General features: G+C 33.7%; 1 protein-coding gene across 4 annotated transcripts in view; it reads right to left on the bottom strand.

Moving 5' to 3' along the window:
- Window positions 1-1,022: 1,022 nt before the first annotated feature.
- The window catches only part of LOC112045880 (inhibitory POU protein), a 53,044-nt gene continuing 31,784 nt past the window's right edge, over window positions 1,023-22,282 (bottom strand). The window contains exons 2-4 of one of the 4 annotated variants that reach the window (XM_024082252.2): window positions 15,995-16,051; window positions 8,397-8,579; window positions 1,023-1,867 (exon numbers count right to left, since the gene is read on the bottom strand). In XM_024082252.2, the coding sequence (XP_023938020.1) occupies window positions 1,148-1,867; window positions 8,397-8,579; window positions 15,995-16,051 (960 nt within the window). In that variant the 3' untranslated portion in view covers window positions 1,023-1,147. The remainder of the gene's footprint in view (window positions 1,868-8,396; window positions 8,580-15,994; window positions 16,052-22,282) is intronic. The other 3 variants (XM_024082254.2, XM_024082255.2, XM_024082258.2) reach the window with 3 other exon arrangements.

Here is a 22,282-nt window from a genome sequence, read left to right as displayed (position 1 = left end):
GCGCTTCTTCTCAAAGTCATCGTAGCCAACGTACATATTGCATGATCTCAAACTTATATAAAATAACGAAGGTCTGGCAATTGCAGGCTCCTGCTCTATAATTATTTTCAAATTCACCCGTGTTGTACTAATTCCATTCATTTTAGTAACTATGGTTTACTAGAGTCTATAATATAAATTGAAATGTGACTTTGTACAATGAATTTACAGACTATTTTGGCTAAATGTCACTAATAAAACTCTTAAATCTAAAATTGTGCCGTTGACGTGAAGTTTGAGAGGCGTGTTCATTTATAAACAACAAAGAAATTAGTTAATCATTAAATTAAACAACTGTAACATGATTCATCACATTACTAAAACTTAATTACTATCTACATTTTATTTATAAAAAGGGCACACTTACAATTACTTTGTACAACTTCTAATTATACAATACAGGAACAAAAGTTTTAACAAAATAATACTAAATACAAAACTACTGCACCATAATTAGGTGTTTTGAAACAAATGCCACTTATCCATCTTTACAAATATTTGTCTCATATTCTTGTCATACCTCACCTAATCTAGTCGCAGTGAATACAACAATATTTATAGTATGTTTTTCGATGTATGGTACTTAGACAGGACATGTTATCCAATGTGTCCGATCCGAATTCGCAACACCGCGATGAAGTTACTAACATTAAACACAGAATATTGATACTTTGCAAGGCACATTTTCTTAAAAATCCTGATTTTCAATTTTCATGTACAATTCTATGATCGAAAAACATCAAAACTCGGCGCATTGGAAGTTAACGTTGTTATAATAACGAAACTTGTAATAATTTTAATGATAATATTTAACTTTAAAACTACACAGTCTCTAAAAGTAAATGTAAAGGTATTCTTCTTTTTTACAATCAGAATATTAGTTAATAAATTACGATCAACACGAAAACAGATCCAAAAATAATACAGATGGATTTGCGTTTGAAATGAGATCTTATTATTGCTTACAAAAAGTCATCCTTGGCGGTTGTGGGCGCCGACGTTGCTGATGTGGCCCTGGGAGCCGAGTCGTGGCCGGGGTGGGTGCGGCTGCCGTCTAGTACCCGTACCCAGTGCCTGGGTACAGTAGAGCAGCGCCGCCCCCCGCCGGTCAGTGTTGCGCTGCGAACTTCATACGTTTCTGTTTCTGCCGCTGGTTACAAAACCAAACTCGAACGACGTTCTTTTTTAAATCTAACTTTTCCGCAATCGCTGCTATTTTTTCACCAGACGGTCGAGGTTGAACTGCGAAATAGGCTTCGAGACTTCTTTTTTCGGGCGCCGCAATAGATGTTCTCTTTCGTTTCTTTTCCCCTGCTGGTAGCACACTGGGTGCGTCCGGATCTCGCCTTTTATTTTTCGCTTGTGCTTCCGCTTCTTCCAACCAAGCTTGTAAAATGGGTTTTAATGCTATCATATTATTGTGGCTCAAGGTTAAACTTTCAAATCTACAGATTGTACTTTGGGATAGGGCTCCAACTCCCGGTAATTTTAAATTTGCCAGCGCCTTTCCGACGTCAGCCTGAGTTACGCCGAGCTTTATCCGCCGCTGTTTAAATCTTTCAGCAAAAGCTTCTAGTTCTCTGGGGTCAGTGTCGGTATCGGGATGCAGGGCAGCTGAAGGATGCCCTAGGTGGGCTGGAGGGGCATGGGCCAGACCTCCGCCGTGGTGATGGTGGTTCATGACGTGATTCATGCCGTAGCCGTGCAGCTGGTGGTGAGGTGGGGCCGCTTCCCCCATTGGCGCTAAGGTGGTCATCGATGATGAAGTAAGTGGATCGAGCATATCGATCCCTTCCATGCCGTGGTGGCCCATCTGCGGAAAAAATGGCTTTTGTAATTCGTTTTTATCATACTGTCAAATTTTCTCGTATTAAGAGGATTACTATAGATATAGGGTGACGTGATCTTTATTATCTTGCGCCGAATTAACTTCTGTATTCATGTTAAATCAGACGATTTATTGTAAACAAGGAGGGGTCGGCTACAATAGCCGAACTCAGGGACGATATGGAAATAAACAATCATCTTTGTTCAGATTTGCACTCATTCTTTATGAGTGCAAACACTTGTTTTTTCATAGGAGGGTGAGTCTGTTGTGACGTTGATTGGTTGCGAGTGTTTTACCAATATGCTTACGTTGTTGACCGGTTTTGTAGCGAAAATGAATGTTTGCATGCTCACAAAACTATGCCCATATGTGGGTATTGTGTATTATTTGTTTTTGTTCAGTAATTGAAAAATAAATTTGTATGTGATTTTACTACAGTTTTTACTATTGAGAGTATTGTACTTTAATTTATCCAAACTTAGTACAAATCTTTAACTTTTATCTCATTAACTTAGTGGTTAACGTATTCGGATTTTATTAGCCCTCATTCGCACGAGAGTTTTTTAACGGACGCTTAAAAAACAAATATAACAAATGCATTCCCATATATATGTTCATACGACAGTGTTTTTAAAACGTTTTAACGTCCGTTAAAAAGCGTTCAAATATAGTATTAAATTAAATGAAGGTCTATTTCCAACGTTAAAATATTGAAAAAGTAAATTAGTTATAAACGACGCCCACAATTTCGTTCACGAGAAAATCGGTGTACTGTAGGTATGGGTATTGTAGGTTTCAATTAACAATAATCGCCTAATTTAAATCAATTTCCAAAAAACCATGACAAATTGATCAACCAAAACCTAGGTCTCATGAATCACTATATAAAGTTCATATAGTAGTTCAGTAGCCTTTCAGTTTACCGCAAACAGACGCAAACAGGCGAAGGACATTGTTTTATATTATGTATACATTACACAAGTTAAAGTTCAGTGCGAAAACATACTCCACGTAATGTAAGTTAAATAGCTAAAGTAAGAAATTGGAACAATTGAGGATCTTCACAAGGTAATAAATCTTAGTGTAGAGGCCGGCCGTAAGTCTTTTCCTAACAATTTTTCCATGACGCTTCTAAGGGGTGGTAGGTGCAGTGGGTCCCTGTATAGCTTCCCTGGGGGCCGGTAGATCACAATTATCCGGCACTAGCCCGCGTGTAGCACGTAATGTTACATGCTACTCGGTTTACAATGTCCGTCTTTGGAGCTTGTCGCCAGTTCCTTTGTTATATCTATACTAATATTGTAAAGCTGACGAGTTCGTTTGTTTGTTTGTATGAACGCCCTAATCTCAGGAACTATTGGTCTAATTTTAAAAAGTCTTTGAGTGTTAGATAGCCCATTTATCGAGGAGGGTAGTAGACTATATTATATTATCCCCGTATTCGTACGGGAACCGGAACCATGCAATTTAAACCGCGTGGTGTCAGCTAGTGATAGGTATTCATTTGGAAAGAGTTTGAATTATTTTTAAGCTAGCAAAGTCCACGCGGTTATACCCGCATAGTTCCCATTCCTGTTGATGCACAAAAATAAAATCTAACCTATGTTACTCTAAAACATCAGCTACTCATATTTGCCAGTGAAAGTTACCTCAAAATCGCCGCTAATTGTAAGATACAAACAGACGACTTTATTTATTTGTATGTTTTGGCTAGATAGATCTAGATGGACATATACGTATAAACATCTGATAGACTGAGGTTCACGCATATATTATTCATGTACTTGGGTAAAAATAGATAAATAATATATAGTTAACAACGACAGTCTTATTATTCAAATGGGCACTAATTATTGTTAAAACGTTAATATATGATCAAGGAATGTGGTGATTTTCTCAAAAATTAATAATGGTGGTTAAAAGTAATTATTTCCCGCATAAGTATATTTAACATGACAATTATTATTGTCTTAATAGACGTTAATAAGTTATACTGAATTATATAACACACGGACATACAAAATAAAAAGTAAGACATTTATAATTTTTATCAAAACTTCCTAGTTAATGTTCGTACAATGCAATTGCAAGTGGATATTAAATAAATTATACCCGTTAATAGTGATTTGTATCGCACCATTATGATTTGAACAAGTGGCCAAACTTATAGAGGGTGTGCGCTGAGGCCTCGAAAAGGGCGGACTTATTATTAGAGAATAAGTAAAAATATATTATTAAATATTTTTTTTTAATAATTTAATATGACTAATAATAATAAAAAATAAATAAATATAAATGAAGGACTGTAAAGGTCAAATTTCATTATAACGCCTCGGCAGCGTAACGAAAACGCCTCGCCTCGGAATAAGCTTACCGCGCGCCATCGCCGCGCTTACATCTCGCCGACTGCTTACGTCATTTTGTATGGATCAATATGTATTGGACATTTTTTATTATATATTTCAGGCAAGTTTGAAGCCTTTTTGCAAAAAAATATCCTAATACTCCCTAGCCAGGTCTCCAATTCTGTGTTAATGTAGCACAGGAGAGTTACAGGACAAGTTTCCAAGTTGATTCAAATATCTACTCTAAAATGTCCAAGTGATACAAGCGTGCACTCAATGACACCACGTTTACAATACGGTGCCCATCCGTGTCCCATATCGTAGATCAGGGGCAGTGCCAATATAAATTATATTATAATTATTATATCTAAAAAAACTTCAATTGTTGAACAAACGCAGTTCTTTGAGTTTGGTCAAAACAAAACGAATTCTAACACAGCGTATTTAACCGACTTCTTTATTAATGCAATTTATAAGTCTTAATAAAAAAAACATACATACAGCCGAACGTAGAACCTCCTCCTTTTTGGAAGTCGGTTAAAAACATAATATTTAAAAGTTTGACGCATTTTCCGTGGCCCTACACGTTTTATTCGGTACCCTATTTTTATACCTTCGTATTACGGTGTACATGTGCGTATGTTTGATGGGATAACGTGCATGCATTATGATTGCTATGATGTGTTGTGACTTGTAATTATTGGGGTTGTGATATGCACCATTTTGATACGACTATTATTAACTAATTTGTAAAATATAAATTAATCAACACATGTGATGTTGTTTCCAAGTTCTCAAAAATACTTACAATTGTATTGAAATGATTTTCGCACAGACCGATCGATAAAATACCAGTGAATAATAATGTTGTAATAATATATGTTTTTTAAATAATCCTTGCTCAAATATTTCATGAGATATGTAATAATCAATCTGGTATCGATAAGATATTAAAACTTCAAAAGTTATTCAATTAAGTACTAATCTATTTAATTATTTTCATAATAGGGGCTCATTTTTAAGAATTTAAACTCATGTTTATAATTGTATGAGATCTTAACATAAATGTAACAAATAATGTAACCTCTAATTTGTTTTATTAAAAAGCTATTCTAATTTTTCTAATTTTTCTTATTAAAATTCTAAAATTCTAATATGTAAAGCTACAATTTATACCTTAAAAATAATATTAAAATTAAACCCATTATCTATAATACATATAATAAATCTGTAGAGAGGTCTATTCTGTACATGAAATATATTTCCAAAATAACTATCAGAGCGTGATTAGTAATCGATACTGATGTCAAAAATGCCAATCAGTAAAATTTTCGTCTGTCTGTCTGTATGTTCGTTATAGAAACAAAAACCACTCGACGGATTTAAATGAAACTTGGTACAATTATTCTTCATATTCCTGGGCAGGTTATAGTGTACTTTTCATCATGCTACGACCAAAAGGAGCAGTGCAGTAAAGGGAAATGTTGGGAAAACGGGAGAAGTTACTCCATTTTTACAGCGATACTACTGTGAGGGCTGGATTAAAGAGGTCTAAGGGCGGACGAAGTTGTTGTTTTTTCTCTTTAACGGCGAAACAACTAATTCGATTTGGCTGAAATTTAAGACAAAGATAGATAATACCCTGGATAAACACATAGGCTACTTTTCATCTCGGAAAAACCCATATCCGGGATTTGAAAAGTGAATTCCACGCGGACGAAGTCGCGGGCGTGCGCTGGTTTAAAATGTTATCTAGTAACTTTTAAATACACGGTAGGGCCCCCGGTCTCGTCCCCAGTGGCGGCAATGACAATTGCTTGCCAGCAGTAAAACGCTCATATGTTGTGTATTCCCATGTGTAAACTAATTTTTTTTCTTTTCCCCCTTTCTTGCAGCGTACATAGTTGATATTTTGGTACACTCTTTGTTTACTAACAAACGGTGCTACGTATTTTCGTAGCTCCGTCGTAGCATAGTTAGGAAAAATAATGTCGTATATATACTGCTTAGCCCTCATTCGCTTCAGTGTTTTTTAACAGACGTTAAAAAAGCGTCCAAATACAACAAATGCATTCCCAAGTATATGTTCACAAGACAATGAATTTAAAACACGACGCGTTTTTTCCAGCAGTGTTGCATTTTTAATTTTGGACGTTGGAAATAGATTTTCATATAACTTCATACTATATTTGAAAGCTTTTTTAACGTCAGTTAAAAAAAACTCTCGTATGAATGAGGGCTTAGAGTACAGCATTCGATTGTAACTAGGTAACTTAGTCGGATAACTATATATTAGCTTTTGTTTTGTACATTTTTGCTTCTTTAGATGAGAGTGACTGGTACTCCAAATAGAACATATTTGCTAAATTTATATTAATATTAATATTTAATAAATGTGGCCACAACGTCAGTTTAGGCTAAATACGTTTTATTTGCCAATAATATGCATTTTGTGGTTTTATTAATGTATTGTATAAAGATAAGTAGAGTAAGATATTTTTCAATATGGTAGTTCTTTACAGAAAACTCTACAACAAAAATTTGAAGTAACTTTTAAAAAATAAAGAAAATAACATTCTCATACTGAGTGTTTTAAATGTTAGGTTCTTACCTACTTTTTTATATGCATATTTATTAAATGTACAATAAAGTTACCCACTATAAAATCTTATTAGATATTTTCATATTCAATTATTTTGTCTTCTGTTTTTGATTATGAATTTATAACTTTAACATTAAAAGAACAAGGCAACAATAAGTATCGCTCATAAGATTAATGATACCTGTAAATACATGAGGGTTATACATATATGAAATCAAGAGGTACGATCACATTATATTGAACAGTGCATAAAATTACCCCATTTTTATAGCGAAGCGAGTATATTTCTTACACATTACAACCTCTATACTACCCCACGCCAATGGTCTCCCTAAGGACCCAACCCTCGCTCGACTCGACTGACACAGGAAGACTAAAAGATTTTCCAAGGTGTATGGGGCATAGAGAGATGCATTTACTTTTATTATTATTATTTATGCCAAAACGTAGGCGTGGAGTGTACCAATTTGCCAACAATTTTATGAGTGCGCTTTAGTTTTATTGCTACTGAATTCGATTCAAATGATTGGCAAAGGTTCCCTCCTTTGGTTGAATAACCAAAATATGCTGGAAAACTTTACAAGTACCTTCATGTTCAAAATGTAAATACAGTAAGAACTCTCAGAGTATTTTGTTAGAGCTAAATTAGTGAATAACGATCATGTGAATTTAATGTAAAATTATTTAAATTATTATAAAATGTGGAAAAAGTTTTTGTCATTTAACATAAATATATGGAGAAAACCAGTAGTTTCCCATACAAATCTTACAGTATTCAAAATGTAAATGAAGAAATTATTTAATTAAAAGTTTTTGCAATCACACTAATATTATAAAGGCGAAAGTTTGTGTATAAGCGGTGTTTGTGTGAGTGTAAGTGTATTTTGTTTCTCCTTTGTGCTGCGGTTACTGAAGCGATTTGGCTGAATATTGTAATGAAAATAGATTTTACTCTGAAAAGTTACTCTGACATCCCGGAAAATCCATGGTTCCGAATCATGGTGCTCAGTTTTGACTTTTTAAATCAATGTAAAAGTGGTAGAAGAGTCGATTATAGGGTCGAGCCTACAGGATGTAGAAAAGCATAACCTGCAGGCTAGAATTCGGCTAATGAAAGTAGACACTGAAATCGAGCGGCAATTTTAAAACAAAATGGAGTCCGTTCCCAAAACAATATTAGAAATTTTTAAATAACTAAAATTTGATAATTGCAATTTAATTTTTTTTTTCAATATGTAGGAATGTTTCCACACATATTTTTTTTATAATAGATATTTTTTTGAATTTGATTCCAGTCTCTACTTTCATTAGCAAAACTCTAATTATTCACTATCTTTGTTGACATAATATACGAAGTTGAGATTCTATGTAACAAATGTCATCCGGTGCTTACTGGTGAATATCACACAGTAGGTAAATGAAATTATGTCAATTAATTTGATGTTCATTTTAATAAGTTGATAATAAAGACCAAAATAGTGAATAGGCCAGCTGTTATGACTTCCACCTAGAACGTGTTCTGTTTGGTAGAACTTTACTTGACTACCACTTTTACATTACTATACCAAGAATACGATAATACCTGATGCGGCCTTGTGTTATGCGGAGGTGGACCACCAACACCGTGATGGTACACCATGTCGTGCTTCAGCTGTGGCAATGGTGGCCCAGGCTGTGGCCCGGATTGGTGTTTGCCGATGTCCACTGCCGCCAACGCCTCAGCCCGACTAAGCAGCCCATCGTTTAGTCCACCAAAGAGGTCACCCTGATGATCAGATATAATCAAATTACGTTTATTCATACATTACCAACCTATCATCATCATTATTAGCCACCCATTTTCGGCTCACTGTTGAGCAAGAATCTCCTCTCAGGTTTCAGGGATTGGCAGACACTTGTAGAGAATTAAGAAAATTCTTTGGTATACAGGTTTCCTTGCGATGTTTTTCCTTCACCATTTTAGACACGTGATATTTTATTTCTTGAAATGCAAATAATTTAAAAGTTAGAGGTGCATGCCCCGGACCAGATTCGAACCTACGCCCTCAGAATCGAAGGCAGAGGTAATATCCACTGGGCTATCACGGCTCTTCAGGGTCGTCAGCCTATATTACCAGTCAATACACTATAGGGCCAGGCCTTCCTTCTTATAGGAGAGGGAATTTGGTGTACCCACCACGCTGCTTCAATTCAAGATAGTGGATGATAGCTTAAGAGTGGTATTGTTAAATTCATTAACGAATTCTATAAGTTAATACCGGGAACGTGATCTCCGAAGAACGGGGGCGTAACACATAAAGTATTATATTCAGCACACGCATAATATTACGAGAATAATAAACCTTCTTCGTAGTATGAACGTAGTATAACTCGTGTCAAATTTCAATTGAATTCATCCAGTAGTTTTGGAGTGATACATATTTATACAGGATGATGCGGAGTATTTCCCATAACTCTGGGGTTATGGGTAATTATGGGTTATGGGTTTTATATTCTTTACATGATTGTGTTCTAAAATCAATATTTTATATAATGTTTCGTTTGTAAATAGATCTTAAAATATGTCCCCTATAGGCATCCTTACAATTATGACGTGTTCAAACTTTAAAATTTCAAAATGCAAGGATAGATAAAGGCGTGTGTTACATCGATTTACTTAAAAGCTTTTATTTTTTAATTAAAATATATTAGGCAGTTTGACTCCTATAAGTAGACTCGTCAAAACCGTTATAAAAATACACATGCATATAAGAAGCATGCTGTATATATAACAAATTGTCACATGCAAGGTAAATAGGTAGATAGGTTGGATTAGATTATTTTACCCCACTTTTAGTAAATATTTGTATCATATTATCTAAATATATCAAAAACAACATATTATTTCTAACTTTTCCCCTGATAAGCCTGAAATTTAATTAAAAGCCTGTTACTAAATCCAAATTGCTGCATGCTGACCAAATCTGAGCCAATTTAGATAATTATTATATCAATCAAAATTAAAACAAGGATCAAGCGTTTAATTGGGACCTCTAATATATAAATAGGCTAATCATAACTCTAATATACATGCCTTCGGAGGTACTTATACTAACTACTTATATAACTATATATAGTGGAGTCAAAGAATATATAAAACAAGCATATGCTGGAAATCCTCAAAGACAGCTCCGATTTTAACATTTTTTTTTTTTGAAAAGTCATGTTTTTATATTATTTGAAATCAAAAATGTTTTGGTGCGGAGACGAAATGATTTATATTGTTAAAAAATATCTATGCAATTTATATAATAAATAATTAAAAAATACTACCGACTTCAAAAACACAAACTTATGCAGGAAACTAATAAGCAGAAGAAAACATTATAATATTTTGTATCTACTGTTTAATTTGATGCCAGTGCCAAAAGTTTGTAGTGTTTTGTTTTTTAATTATTTATTATATAAGTAGCATATAAATAGTTTAAATAATATAAATCATTCCGGAAGTTTTTTGATTTCAAATAATAAAAAACTAACTGAACAAAAAATATCATCAAAATCGGAACTGTTTCTGAGGAGGTCGAGGAAATATGCTCTATTGATTCCACTAATAAATTAAAATTAATTCTTTATAATGAATTAATAATCGTATAACAAAAATAATTACCAGTTACTCTCATTATTACATGCAAAACTTAAATAAACATCAAAGCGTAGTAACTTAGTCATATTAATAACGAGATTAAGCGAAATTTGTATTAAGTAACGTTAAAGCAGCTAGTTCAAAAGGGCAACACTACCTAATTCGCAAGACGTAATACGTTGGTCACATGAAATAGTCATGGAGGCTCAACCGACGGGCCGCGGACAGGGGTTTTTCCCGGATTACTTTAAATTATTTATGAGTGACTCTGACCTCGTGTTACTCGTACTTGGTAACTCGTTACTCGGATCTACGCCTTCTTCTCGGTTACTCCCGACAGATGCTTGGCGCGCGAACCGACTCTCAAATAGGCATTTTACAGAGCCAGGGAGCGCTTTTAAAGTGATAGTTTCTCTTTTCGATTTACCGGTGGTACACACGTTTGCAGGTTTTATCACCACATCCCCTTTTAAAAGACGGGGCTTGCATCTGAATTGTTGATTTTGGACTTGTTTTGTTTTCAAAAAACCGATACCGATGTATGTTTACCTATATATATCATTTACAGTTGACATAGTCGTATATTTTTTCACAGTTTGATGTGTTGCCATATTTTTTGTTTAAATGTAAAAACGAATACGTATATGTAATAAAGTGTATAGACTTGTTTTGTTTTCAAAAACCGTTACCGAAGTATGTAACCTATTTAAAGAGTTTAGAGTTAACATAGTCATCCATTTTTTTACAATTTGATGTGTTGCCGTATTGTCTGATATTAGTTTAAAAAAGAATAAATATGTATTGTATATCTATACTAACATTATAAAGCTGAAAAGTTTGTTTGTTTGTTTGATTGATTGAACGCGCTAATCTCAGGAACTACTGGTCCGATTTGAAAAATTTTTTCAGTGTTAGATAAACCATTTATCGAGGAAGGGTATAGGTTATATTTTATCCCCGTATTCCTACGGGAATGGGAACCACGCAGGTGATACCGCGGAGGTGTCTACTAGTATTATCATAAAAGTACGCGTATTAGCTGTAGTAGTATAGAACAAGGAACTTTAAGGTGAGCCAATTCATACCTCAGCCTTAGCCCTCATTCGCACGAGAGTTTTTTAACGGACGTTAAAAAAGCGTTCAAATATAGTATGAAGTTAAATGAAGGTCTATTTCTAACGCCCAAAATTGAAAATGCAACACTGCTCGAAAAAAGAGTCGTGTTTTGACAACGCCGTCATGCGAACGCACTTGTTCTATTTGAAAGAAATTTAACGTCCGTTAAAAAAAGCTCTCGTGCAAATGAGGGTTGACTTTGCATCTAATTATTCTAGGATTTAAATCACAAGAAAAAAAGTAGGTATGGTGTCAAATAAGTCAAAAACTAACGGTCTACGATCTGGCATAAGAAATATATACCATTGTCTATTATTAATTACTGATAAGAAATAAATGATAGATTATGTTCACGGTGACATTGCAAATAGGTACTAGGCAACCTATTTGCACTGTGAACAAAATTTAGGAAACCATGATTTAAATCAAAGGCCACCTATTCGTAATACAGATAAATTAAGCATAAATTAAACTTTAATTTGCCATTAGACGACTAAATAACTGATGAGAGTACATAAATAACATTACCTAACTATTTATACCTGGCAGGCCCACAGTTGCTGCAACCTTTACTTTAGAATTCTTTTTGGTATATTTAATTAACTAGTGCACGATTTTTTTTAATTACCAATGAGTAAAGGAGATTAAATAAATTAAAAAATAATTATAATTTAATAGTATCCGCCCGCAATTTAACTATGAGCATTATGCAATGTGTCAATGATTCTATTATCATTTATTTTTGTAATCGCAATATGAAAGTATATACTTTTTATGCCGGATCTCCTACTATAATGTATTGAAAAACATTAGAAAAAATATCAAATTCCACGCGGATAAAGTCGTGTTGTGTATTATCATCATTAACAACCCATATTTGGCTCACTATTGAGCACGAGTCTCCTCTCAGAATGAGAGGGGTTAGACCTTAGTCCACCACATTCATAGAAAATTAAGAAAATTCTCAGGTGTTCGGGTTTCCTCACGTTGTTTTTCCTTCACCGTTTGAGACAATTGATATTTAATTTCTCAAAATGCGCATAGAAAAGTTGGAGGTGCATGCCCCGGACCGGATTCGAACCTACGCACTCCGAATCGAAGGCTGAGCTATCACGTCTCACGTAGTAGTGTGTGCTTATCGTAAATATTATATCCATGTCATACAAGATCTATCCATATCTATACTAATATTATGAAGCTGAAGAGTTTGTTTGTTGTTTGATTGAACGCGCTAATCTCAGGAACTACTGGTCCGATTCGAAAAATTCTTTCAGTGTTAGAAAGCCCATTTATCCAGAAAGGCTATAGGGATATATATTATCCCCATATTCCTACGCGCGGGTGAAACCGCGCTACGTCATCTAGTTATCCATATTTTATTATCCTGGCAAAAAAAAATATAATAGTAAGTATTGGACCGTGGGAATACAACTTTGTCTATACGCCCTTTGCAAATCATTAGCATCGTGTTTCATAAGTGATTCTGCATGCCCCCGTCTAATTGTAATTGCTAAACAAATTGTCCCCGCCACTTAAAATTGTCCGGGGGTGTAAAAGTTGAAATAAGTCTCAACGTAATATTAAATTATTGTTTTTCATTCGTTTTTAAGACTTATTTAATTTATATTTATAAGAGGTAAAATAAGTGGAATTTGTCTTGTACTTATGAGCACGTGTGTAGCAAAATATGTCGGATTTAGGGATGTGATTAATTAATTTAACGTATAATTTAATTTATTAAAAACTAACTCACTTAAATCATTACTTATTAAGTCCTGCACAGTATATTTTTATCATCAACCTTATGTAATCAAGGGTTTCCACGCAGGTAAATCTTATGTAAGCCGTGGGCATTCTCTAGCCTAAACTAATATTATAAAAAGGTAAGATTTGATTTTTGAAGAATTTTACTTAAGACTACTCGATAGTCTCAGCCCGCTTCCATTTAGATTGCATCATCACTTCATCATCTTTATCTACCCATATTCGGCTTACTACTGAGCACAAGCTGCTGGCCCATTGCGGATTGGCAGACTTCACACACGCAGAGAATTTAGAAAATTCTCAAGTATGCAGGTTTCCTGACGATTTCTGCTAGTATCTAATACAACTAAAAATTGCCAACAATTAATACAATTTGGAAACTAGCTAGCATTTCCTAACAGCCATATAATTGCCCATGTGGAATTATAGAAATAACTAAACTGAAACCGTTAATTTACTGTCGCGAACGTAACAAAGTGACTGCCAAATTTACCACTCAAGCGTGTAGAAGCCGTAAACTAAGCAACAAAGGCGCATCCCGGCCAATCCCTAAAGCACTGAAATAATCCATTACTATTATTACTCATCAACGTTCTCATTTTAGGGTTAACTGGCGACATCTTCTGATCCCCAGATACATCTGTGCCACGTAATGTAGGTATCAAGTGTCATAGAGAACTAAAAGCCGAGGGGGCTTTGCGATTATATGCGAGTAGGATGCGTTCACGTGCATGAGAAGTGGGTGTAATAGAATTAAAATATTTGTTATTCATTCGCGTGTTACAGACGGAATTTAGTTTAGAATTCTAGGAGCTTATGAAGAATTACAAAACATTCTACGTTAAATAAAATAAAATAAAATAAAAAAGCCTATATTTCTGTTTTGGTTGTTTATATGTCTAGATTAAATTTCAGTTTGCCCATGTTAAATATCGGCAAACGGTTGTTCTTTTCGTTCAGCTTGTTTTCCGACAAAGGCCTCTTCTAAATATTTCCACTCTGACCTGTCTTTTACAGTACGAGTCCATGTTGAAATACTAATATAATAAAGAAAAAACATTAATTTTTTTGTTTGAAATTACATAACGTAATTGAAAAATTCTTTTACCAATGGCAAGCAACATTATCAGCAAGTAACATCTAATATTTTATGCCCGTATTCCAACAGAAATCAGATCTATGCAGGTAAAACCACGTGGGGTCTGCTGGTACTTTATAATTTGCTACATTGATCATCATGTATTTAATATTATTATCCTTTTTGTAAAAACTTTAAAACGACGTGGTTATTACGTTCCCATTTGTTAAATATGAAAAGGATTTATCGGAAAAGTAACATCCGTATCGTGAATCGGCTTTCAATTATCCATTGATTACGAATTCGTAGGGTAGGCTGAGGTGGATCGAATCATCTCTCGTTCGAGAGCAAATAAAAATACTTATTATCGTCAATTTTGATAATTAAATACGATTCAATACTTATTAAAGTGTCTCGACGTGTTTTTATATTAAAACAAAATGGCCAAGTGTGAGTTAGTGACTGTTAAGAACAACTACTTCATTAGAACAAAATATGTGTTCATATTTAGTCCTACAAGTATATTTCAGAGAAACATTTTTCAATCAATCAATCAATCAATCGATCGATCAATCAAAAAATCAATCAATTTATAGGTGGTAGGTTGATGTAAATGGTAAATGTATCTTGCCAATTTCTAATACAAGAAATCAATATTTAATACTCCTATCATACTCGTACATAATTATATAAAATCCTTGTGTCACAGTATTTGTAACCAAACACTTCTGAAATGGTGTGACAGATTTTCATGATTATTGTAGTATTCGGTAGTTTAATATTTTATAGGAAATACTAAACTACTATGCTATATGAATAATGAGGCAAGCGGTTTACTTCGAAATTTGAAGTGACGATTAAATCTAAAACGGAGGCCTACAATACGAATGTATTTTATTCGTCTTGCGATTGGATTTACGTCGACCTACTCTACCTAATAATAGTTCCAATTCAATTATTATTAAGTATCCATTGGTTTCGGGATCACTTTGTACTCGGACTGACATATCACGACATCGTCTGGTATTATCGGTTTTTTACGGCAAGCGTTTTTTAACTATGGAACGAAATGTCAGGTCTCAACTAGACATCGACCTAATTGGTTCTGCTTACATTTACCATTCATACTTTATTTTCGAGTATTAAGTAACAACTGCATACAGAATGTTAGTTAATTGATCATTTTTTGGACGCTATTTTGTATTTCAAAGTTGTTTGCATGACTAATTTTCTAATTATATTCTGTATTTTAAGGTCGCTGAACTTGATGCAAAGTAACTCCATCATACTGCACCTGCTGAGCCGATTTCGCTGAAATTTGGAATGGAAATAAGTTATAACTCTACACAAAAGGCGCAATTTATAATCAAAATGTAAATAGCAGAATTAAATATATTAAAGAGACATGCTTTTAATATAAAAATAAACCATTTTAATAGCAAAATAAATCGCTTTGCAGATTTTTAACACAATAAATTATATGGATTATCTTTGGCCAAAGATAGACGCCTACTAAGTTCGCAAAGCTACCAACGTACTCGTAATATATTGCAGTCGGAGAGGTCACTAGATAGATGCTTTACGTGCAATAACTTACATTGTGTCTCGGTGACCAGGAGTTGCACATCAATGATGCATCCTCCAGTATTCGGCTCTGTGGAAAGAAATCTTGGCTCACTTAGTTATTTATGTTTTTGCATGCAATTATATCATATTATAAGGTAAATCGTATAACATCTACAACATGTGGAATGCTTAATTTTAAAAATCCTGTTTTTTTATATATATTTATTATAATTGCACCATTAACTGTTTTTATATTATTTTATTGTTTTTTTTTGTATTAAATTTTTATGCATTTTTGTAAACGTCGGGATACTTTCATTATTTATAGTGATTTAGTTAGATCATAAGGTACTTTTTGATGCAAAATTCTAAACAAAAGAGGCTGAAATAGGGGTTGAAAGTTTATGTCAAAGTCGTTCTTTTTCCAAGATATTCTAGTCGTAAAAATCGGTACGTGTACTCGTACTATCAGGAAAATAAAACAATTAATGTGATTCAAGAATTTTTAAAATTGCATCCCTAAAGAGTTTCACCCCCAGGAGACAGCGATTTTCTCGCGAACTAAGCGGCTAGTTACTTCATACCTAATATTGACGTTAGACGTTGTTTTTTAAAGAAATATTATTTATATTTATGTTATTTTTTTACAATATCACTAATAAGTACGATTAGTAGAAGAATAGTAGGTAACTGTCGTGGTTAATTTAACCAAAATTTTGATTTACTTGTCACAAGTAGTTAAATTAACCTATAATTATCATAGTTTCGATATTAGTTCCTTAATAAGTAACCAAACGATCGGTTGAACGTACCTACACTAACAACAGCGCTAATAGCCACGCCTACAAAGATTAATGAAACTTTAATACATTTTTTGATACTTAGCCTCACTCGATATTTGTTTCCCATTAGTCGTTTTTTATTTGCTTTCTTGGACTAGTAATTTGTCTTGCGTTTGAATATGCGATTATAGATGAGGAGCCGATAGGGGTATTTTTGGATTTACTTTAACACGATATATAAACTTTACTTTGTATATTGTGGAGTCCATGCTATAAGTGGATATGCGTAAGGCAAGTAAAAAAATAAACTAAATACTCTACACTTCTCTAAGAAGTAGGAATTTCATAAATTTTGGCGAAAAATTTTGGGAATGGAAGGGTTACAAAAAGGATAATATTATGGTTCCTGTAATAATCTCTAATATTTTGTGACGATTTTAGCAAACTGAAGCAATAAAAATTATATTTAAAGTCTGTACTTTTTTGTGGCCTTAAAAACTAACTGGGGTTTTATACGTAATGTAAAGTTTACCCTGACTTCCATGCCAACAAAGTCGCAGGCATCCGCTCGTCTTAATTTATTAAGACAAAAATATACTAATGTCAAGTAATAAGTTAAATCCACTTTTGTGACAATCAAATTCTATTTGGGTATCAAATACAGGTCAAATTCAGGTCAATATAAATGTTCAAAACCGTACAGCACTGCGCCTAAATAGGGACTCTGGATCAAATTATACTCGCAAAAATATCTTCTATAGTTGTGATATTAAAAGTTTTTTAGAGAATAATTTATTTTATTTAATGACAGAAACAAAAGCAACATTGAAATCTTTCATCATCATCCTTAACAGCCGATGGACTTCACTCACGTCCACTTCTGGACTTAAGCCTCTTGCATGGACTTCACTACCTAGTTGGGGGTCGACCAACATTGCGTTTTCAAGCACTTTGGCACCCCAACGTCCATCGGCTCTTCGAACTATTTGTCCTCCCCATTGCCACTTCAGATTCGCGACACATTGTACTGTGTCAATGGTTTTGATTCATCTGCGGAATATTCATTTCTAATTCAGTAACGCAGAAAATTGAAATCTTTATGTCTGTAAAATTGTACATGATAATGGTGTAATTTGCTTTTACATACATTTAATGTCGCACGCGGATACAAAGCGAGGGTGCTTATTGCGTGAATTCTACACGACAGACGTAATTTCGTTCACTTACGATAATGGCTCACTTTAATGTAAATGACAGTACCTACCCATAAATTTTAACTGGAAGTATTCGTATTTGAATTATACTCGTTATATTACCAAATACATCACAAGTCAAGGTAAGTAAATAACTGACCAAGTGCTTATTAGAATAAGCTTATGAAAGACTTATGTAGTCATGGGCATGTAGAAAATTACCTTTAAACGACGTAGTCTAAGAGCTTGTGATAACCTACCATCATCCATTTTATCTATACTAATATTATTTAGAACGTTAGTTTGTCTGTCTGGTTCCCGAGGGATTTGTAAAAAATGGAATTAAACGCGAATGAAGTTGCTAGGGTCCGATAGTAATTTTGTAAAAGCTAATACTTTGTCAGCTCTAGCTTTTACTATAGGTAAGTAAGGTAGTTCTTTGAAATATTTGTAAAATAGTGGTAAATAAAAATAAATAAACCTTGGCTGAGTTTGTTGTGGGCTCTTCTCGGACCAAGGACCATTTCATTTTCGTGAAAATCGGTTAAGTAAATCTAAATAACTGAAATACATCTTTGAAGTCGGTTCCATTTTTATGTTAAAAGATTATTTACAGTACTAAATGCAACGGATGACATTTTTACATAAAATCTCAATTTCTTATATGTCGAAAACATACGTCAAATATATTGAATTAGCCTGCTGGTCAATCTCAACATACAAACTATTAGTTATGTAAACCAAAAATCAAATAGAAAATCGATAGATCAGTGCAGTCAATAATACCGCACTTTTCATAATAATTCAACGATATTTAATGAACCAAACTGTTAAAATTACTAAGTTACTCAAGTAAGTGAATATTATGTATTATTATTATGTTTAAATAATACAGAATTTATGGTAAAAGGTAAACGATTGCCTTACGTAAAGGGTAAACGATTACCTTTTACGTGGTACTTTCATGTTGAAAATATAGAAGTTATTTTCCATATGGTCAAATAAACTGTTGACTTTAAATTTATAAAAAATTACAATTGATGATTTCTATTATATTTTTAATTTCAAAGTTCATTCGAACGAAATTTACATACCGATTTTCATTCATTCATACAGCCACAAAACTCATTACGAATCTCTATATTTCTCTTTCTGTGGTATCGTGTTAGACATAGAGAGAGATAGCGGTGAATGTGAAACTCGCACTTGCGAGTTAAATAAAACATAGTTACAGAATAGCCCCATCTATTCGAGGAGAAACTTTCCATTCTGTTTACAATTTGTAAATAGTGCCTACTCTAGTTAATACCCTGTGCACGCTGATGAATACACAATTTCATATTTTAATTAATCAAAATGTCGAAACATGAAAGTGTCGAATTCATATTCGCAACTCGAAAAATGTGGAAAATTTCAAAGGGTCCAGAGTTGACTGTGACATCTTCCGCGCGATTCCGTGCCTAGTCGCATAAATAATTAATTCTTAGCCCTTTGCCGCGCCTGTTAAATGGCGTGACTAAATAAGGGAGGGTCGACCCGCGCTACCTCCGCCCCCACCCTGAAAACTTTTAATACTGAACGTTTGTTTGCGATAATTTAGAGTAGTAGCACCAAGTGTGTAGATATCAAACTATTTGTAACATAAGGCATTTATAAATATCTTGTGAAGCTGAATTGATTTGTACTGATATTCTTTAATTTTGTATCGTAACTTCATTCATATATCTCTTTTTAAGTTTTTAGCAATTGTTATTGAAATTCGTTTATTTATTTGATGTTTGTGTTTATGTTTTTTGTTTATTACAGTTATATAAAATAAATCGCAGTCTTTCAATAATTGAGATAATGATAAAGTTTTGTAACTATGAACTGTTTTGTAACTATGGTTAAGTATTTCACCGAATTCATAATTTTGTCTAAAATATAATTAATTAATGTTACTTGCAATTATTTAATGATCTAAATATTTTTTTTCTAATATTTAAATGTAATGCGGGCTACGGACTTATAGTTTTAAATAACAGAAATTTAAATCAAATCCAGAAAAAAATGTACAGTTAAACTGAAGAGTTCCCAGTTTTGTATACACACTGAAGATTTAACTGAACAGTTAAATTGTAACAAAACTGTAGGTCTGTAGCTCGCATAACATGTCTTAACTGGCGTTTGTTATATTTAGCTACCGGTATATAAATCTGTTACAATTGTATTCCTGTATAAACTATTTTTGTACTATTAATTAACCTCTCTAATTAAATATTTAGTGAATAAACATTTACTGAACACGTTTAAACTTAAGGTGGAGTTAAAATATTCTTTCATTAGTCGTAAGTACACTGTTAACCACGACGTTGGTGTAACAAAAAAAATAAAATTAACGTAAGCTACTTTGTATAACAGCAATCTGCAAAGAGGAAGTTCGACCAGTTTCAGAGTTGAGTCAGAATAAACAGATAGATGGATAAAATAGATGAGAGTCTTTCTGTGGCATCTTATAAACGGATGGATCAGATTTCGATGCAGCCTTTTTCCAGTTGAATGCCAGTAAGTAAATAATTTGCTTTGATCCAGCTCACATATTGCAACACTATTTAAATGTTATGATGGAAAATATTTCTGGCATAAAGTTGTTATTCTAATTATACATGAGCTTTTTTTCAAAATTTTTAATTTTAACTTATTTTCCAATAAACCATGAAAGCTGTTAAAAGAATTTATTATGAGCAAATATAGTAATTCTAACCTTATAAAAAAGTTATTCTTTATAGGTTCCAATAGTTAGTTGCCTGCACTTCTTAGATGAAAATATATATTATAGAGAGTTTATTGACCATTTCAAAAAAGTACTATAATATATCCTTGCTTTATTAATAGGTTAAATCTAGCTGGGACACCGGACAGGACAAAATATGTACATATTAGAAAAACGAATTTCACGCAGACGAAGTCGCGGTCGTGCGCCAGTACTCCATAAAGTTATATTTGTTATTTGGGATATCATTCTGCCAGTTGTTAGTTTTGCAAGTTGGTTAGTAAGTGTCTCAAAAGTAACGTTTGACTACGATGAAAATTCTTAAAATAGAGTTTATCTGCTAGTTTTGAATACAAACGTCAAGCAAAAGTTTGTAGCATTGATACGAGTAGAAATTAAATACAATTAATACCGCACCGAAGGTTTCGAGTCATTTACAGTGGCTTTTCAATACGGCTGACAATTTAATGCACATAATGTCTGCACACTTGAAACACCTGAACTGTTTCACACGGTAGGAAGTTTTAGTTATAACAACGATACGTGCGAGTCTTCCACCGCGTCGAGACAATTACAGCGGCATAATCATGTATAAAGCGCCTAAGAACTGCGAAGTAATCTTACCTAAATCACTAGAGAATGAGCCTTAAACTTACCGTAGAGTTTTAAGCTTTTACAGAGGGAGAAGGAAATACGGTATAATATGAAGGCGAAAGGGACAACTAGCCTGAGATTATGGTAATGACGATAAAAATACCCAATGAGGGTGGCGGTACTTAGAAGCAATTTAAAGATATTGTATTTAATGTTCAGAGAGGAGTTGTTTAGGGGCGTCGTTGGGGCTTAGAGGGATTGGAGGGGGTTGCAAAAGACTCGGATGCGAACTGGATTTGTGAATAGATAATTACGGTGCACTCAATCGGAGCTTTTTATGTCGGAGCTAAATGGATCTATAAAATTTGCGCCAGTAGGTATTAACATATTATATCGATGCGCTTTGTTAAATTAAAATAAGAAAAGTATCATTATTCTTTATGATATTAGCTGTGGCTTAGTTCTATAATTTCCTAGTTATTCGAAGTCTATGTAACTTAGATATGTGGTAGATATATGATATATGATAGTGGATATGGTAGAATCTTTACAAATAGTCAACTGACGTGTCAAAAGTGCTTGTAAACTGAGCCTACTTGAAATAAATGATTTTTGATTTGATTTGATTTGATTGATACGAACTCTGCCCTTGTTTCGCAGGACGTAGGTTCAAATTCGGCTAAGGGCATGCACCTCCAAGTCTGCAGTTATATCCATTATAAAAAATTAAATATCACGTGTCTCAAACGGTGAATGAAAAAACATCGTAAGAAAACCTGCATTCCTGAAAACCTTTTTAATTCTGTACGTGTGTGAAGTCTGGCAATTCGCTTTGGGCTAGCTTGGAGGACTAGCCTAATGCCTCTCTTTCTTAGAGGAGACTCGTGCTTGAGAGTGAGCCGAATATGGGTTGATAATGATAACTACGTGACTATGTTGTTTGATGTTTGCGCAATCTAGCGCTATAAAATATTGAGCTTTATATTTCTAATAATTTT

Source organism: Bicyclus anynana, chromosome Z (assembly GCF_947172395.1).
Source record: "Bicyclus anynana chromosome Z, ilBicAnyn1.1, whole genome shotgun sequence".
In the NCBI taxonomy this organism is placed as follows: Eukaryota; Metazoa; Arthropoda; class Insecta; order Lepidoptera; family Nymphalidae; genus Bicyclus; species Bicyclus anynana.
The sequence above is the reverse complement of the archived record's forward strand: the minus strand, read 5'-3'. Positions and strand labels throughout refer to the sequence as shown.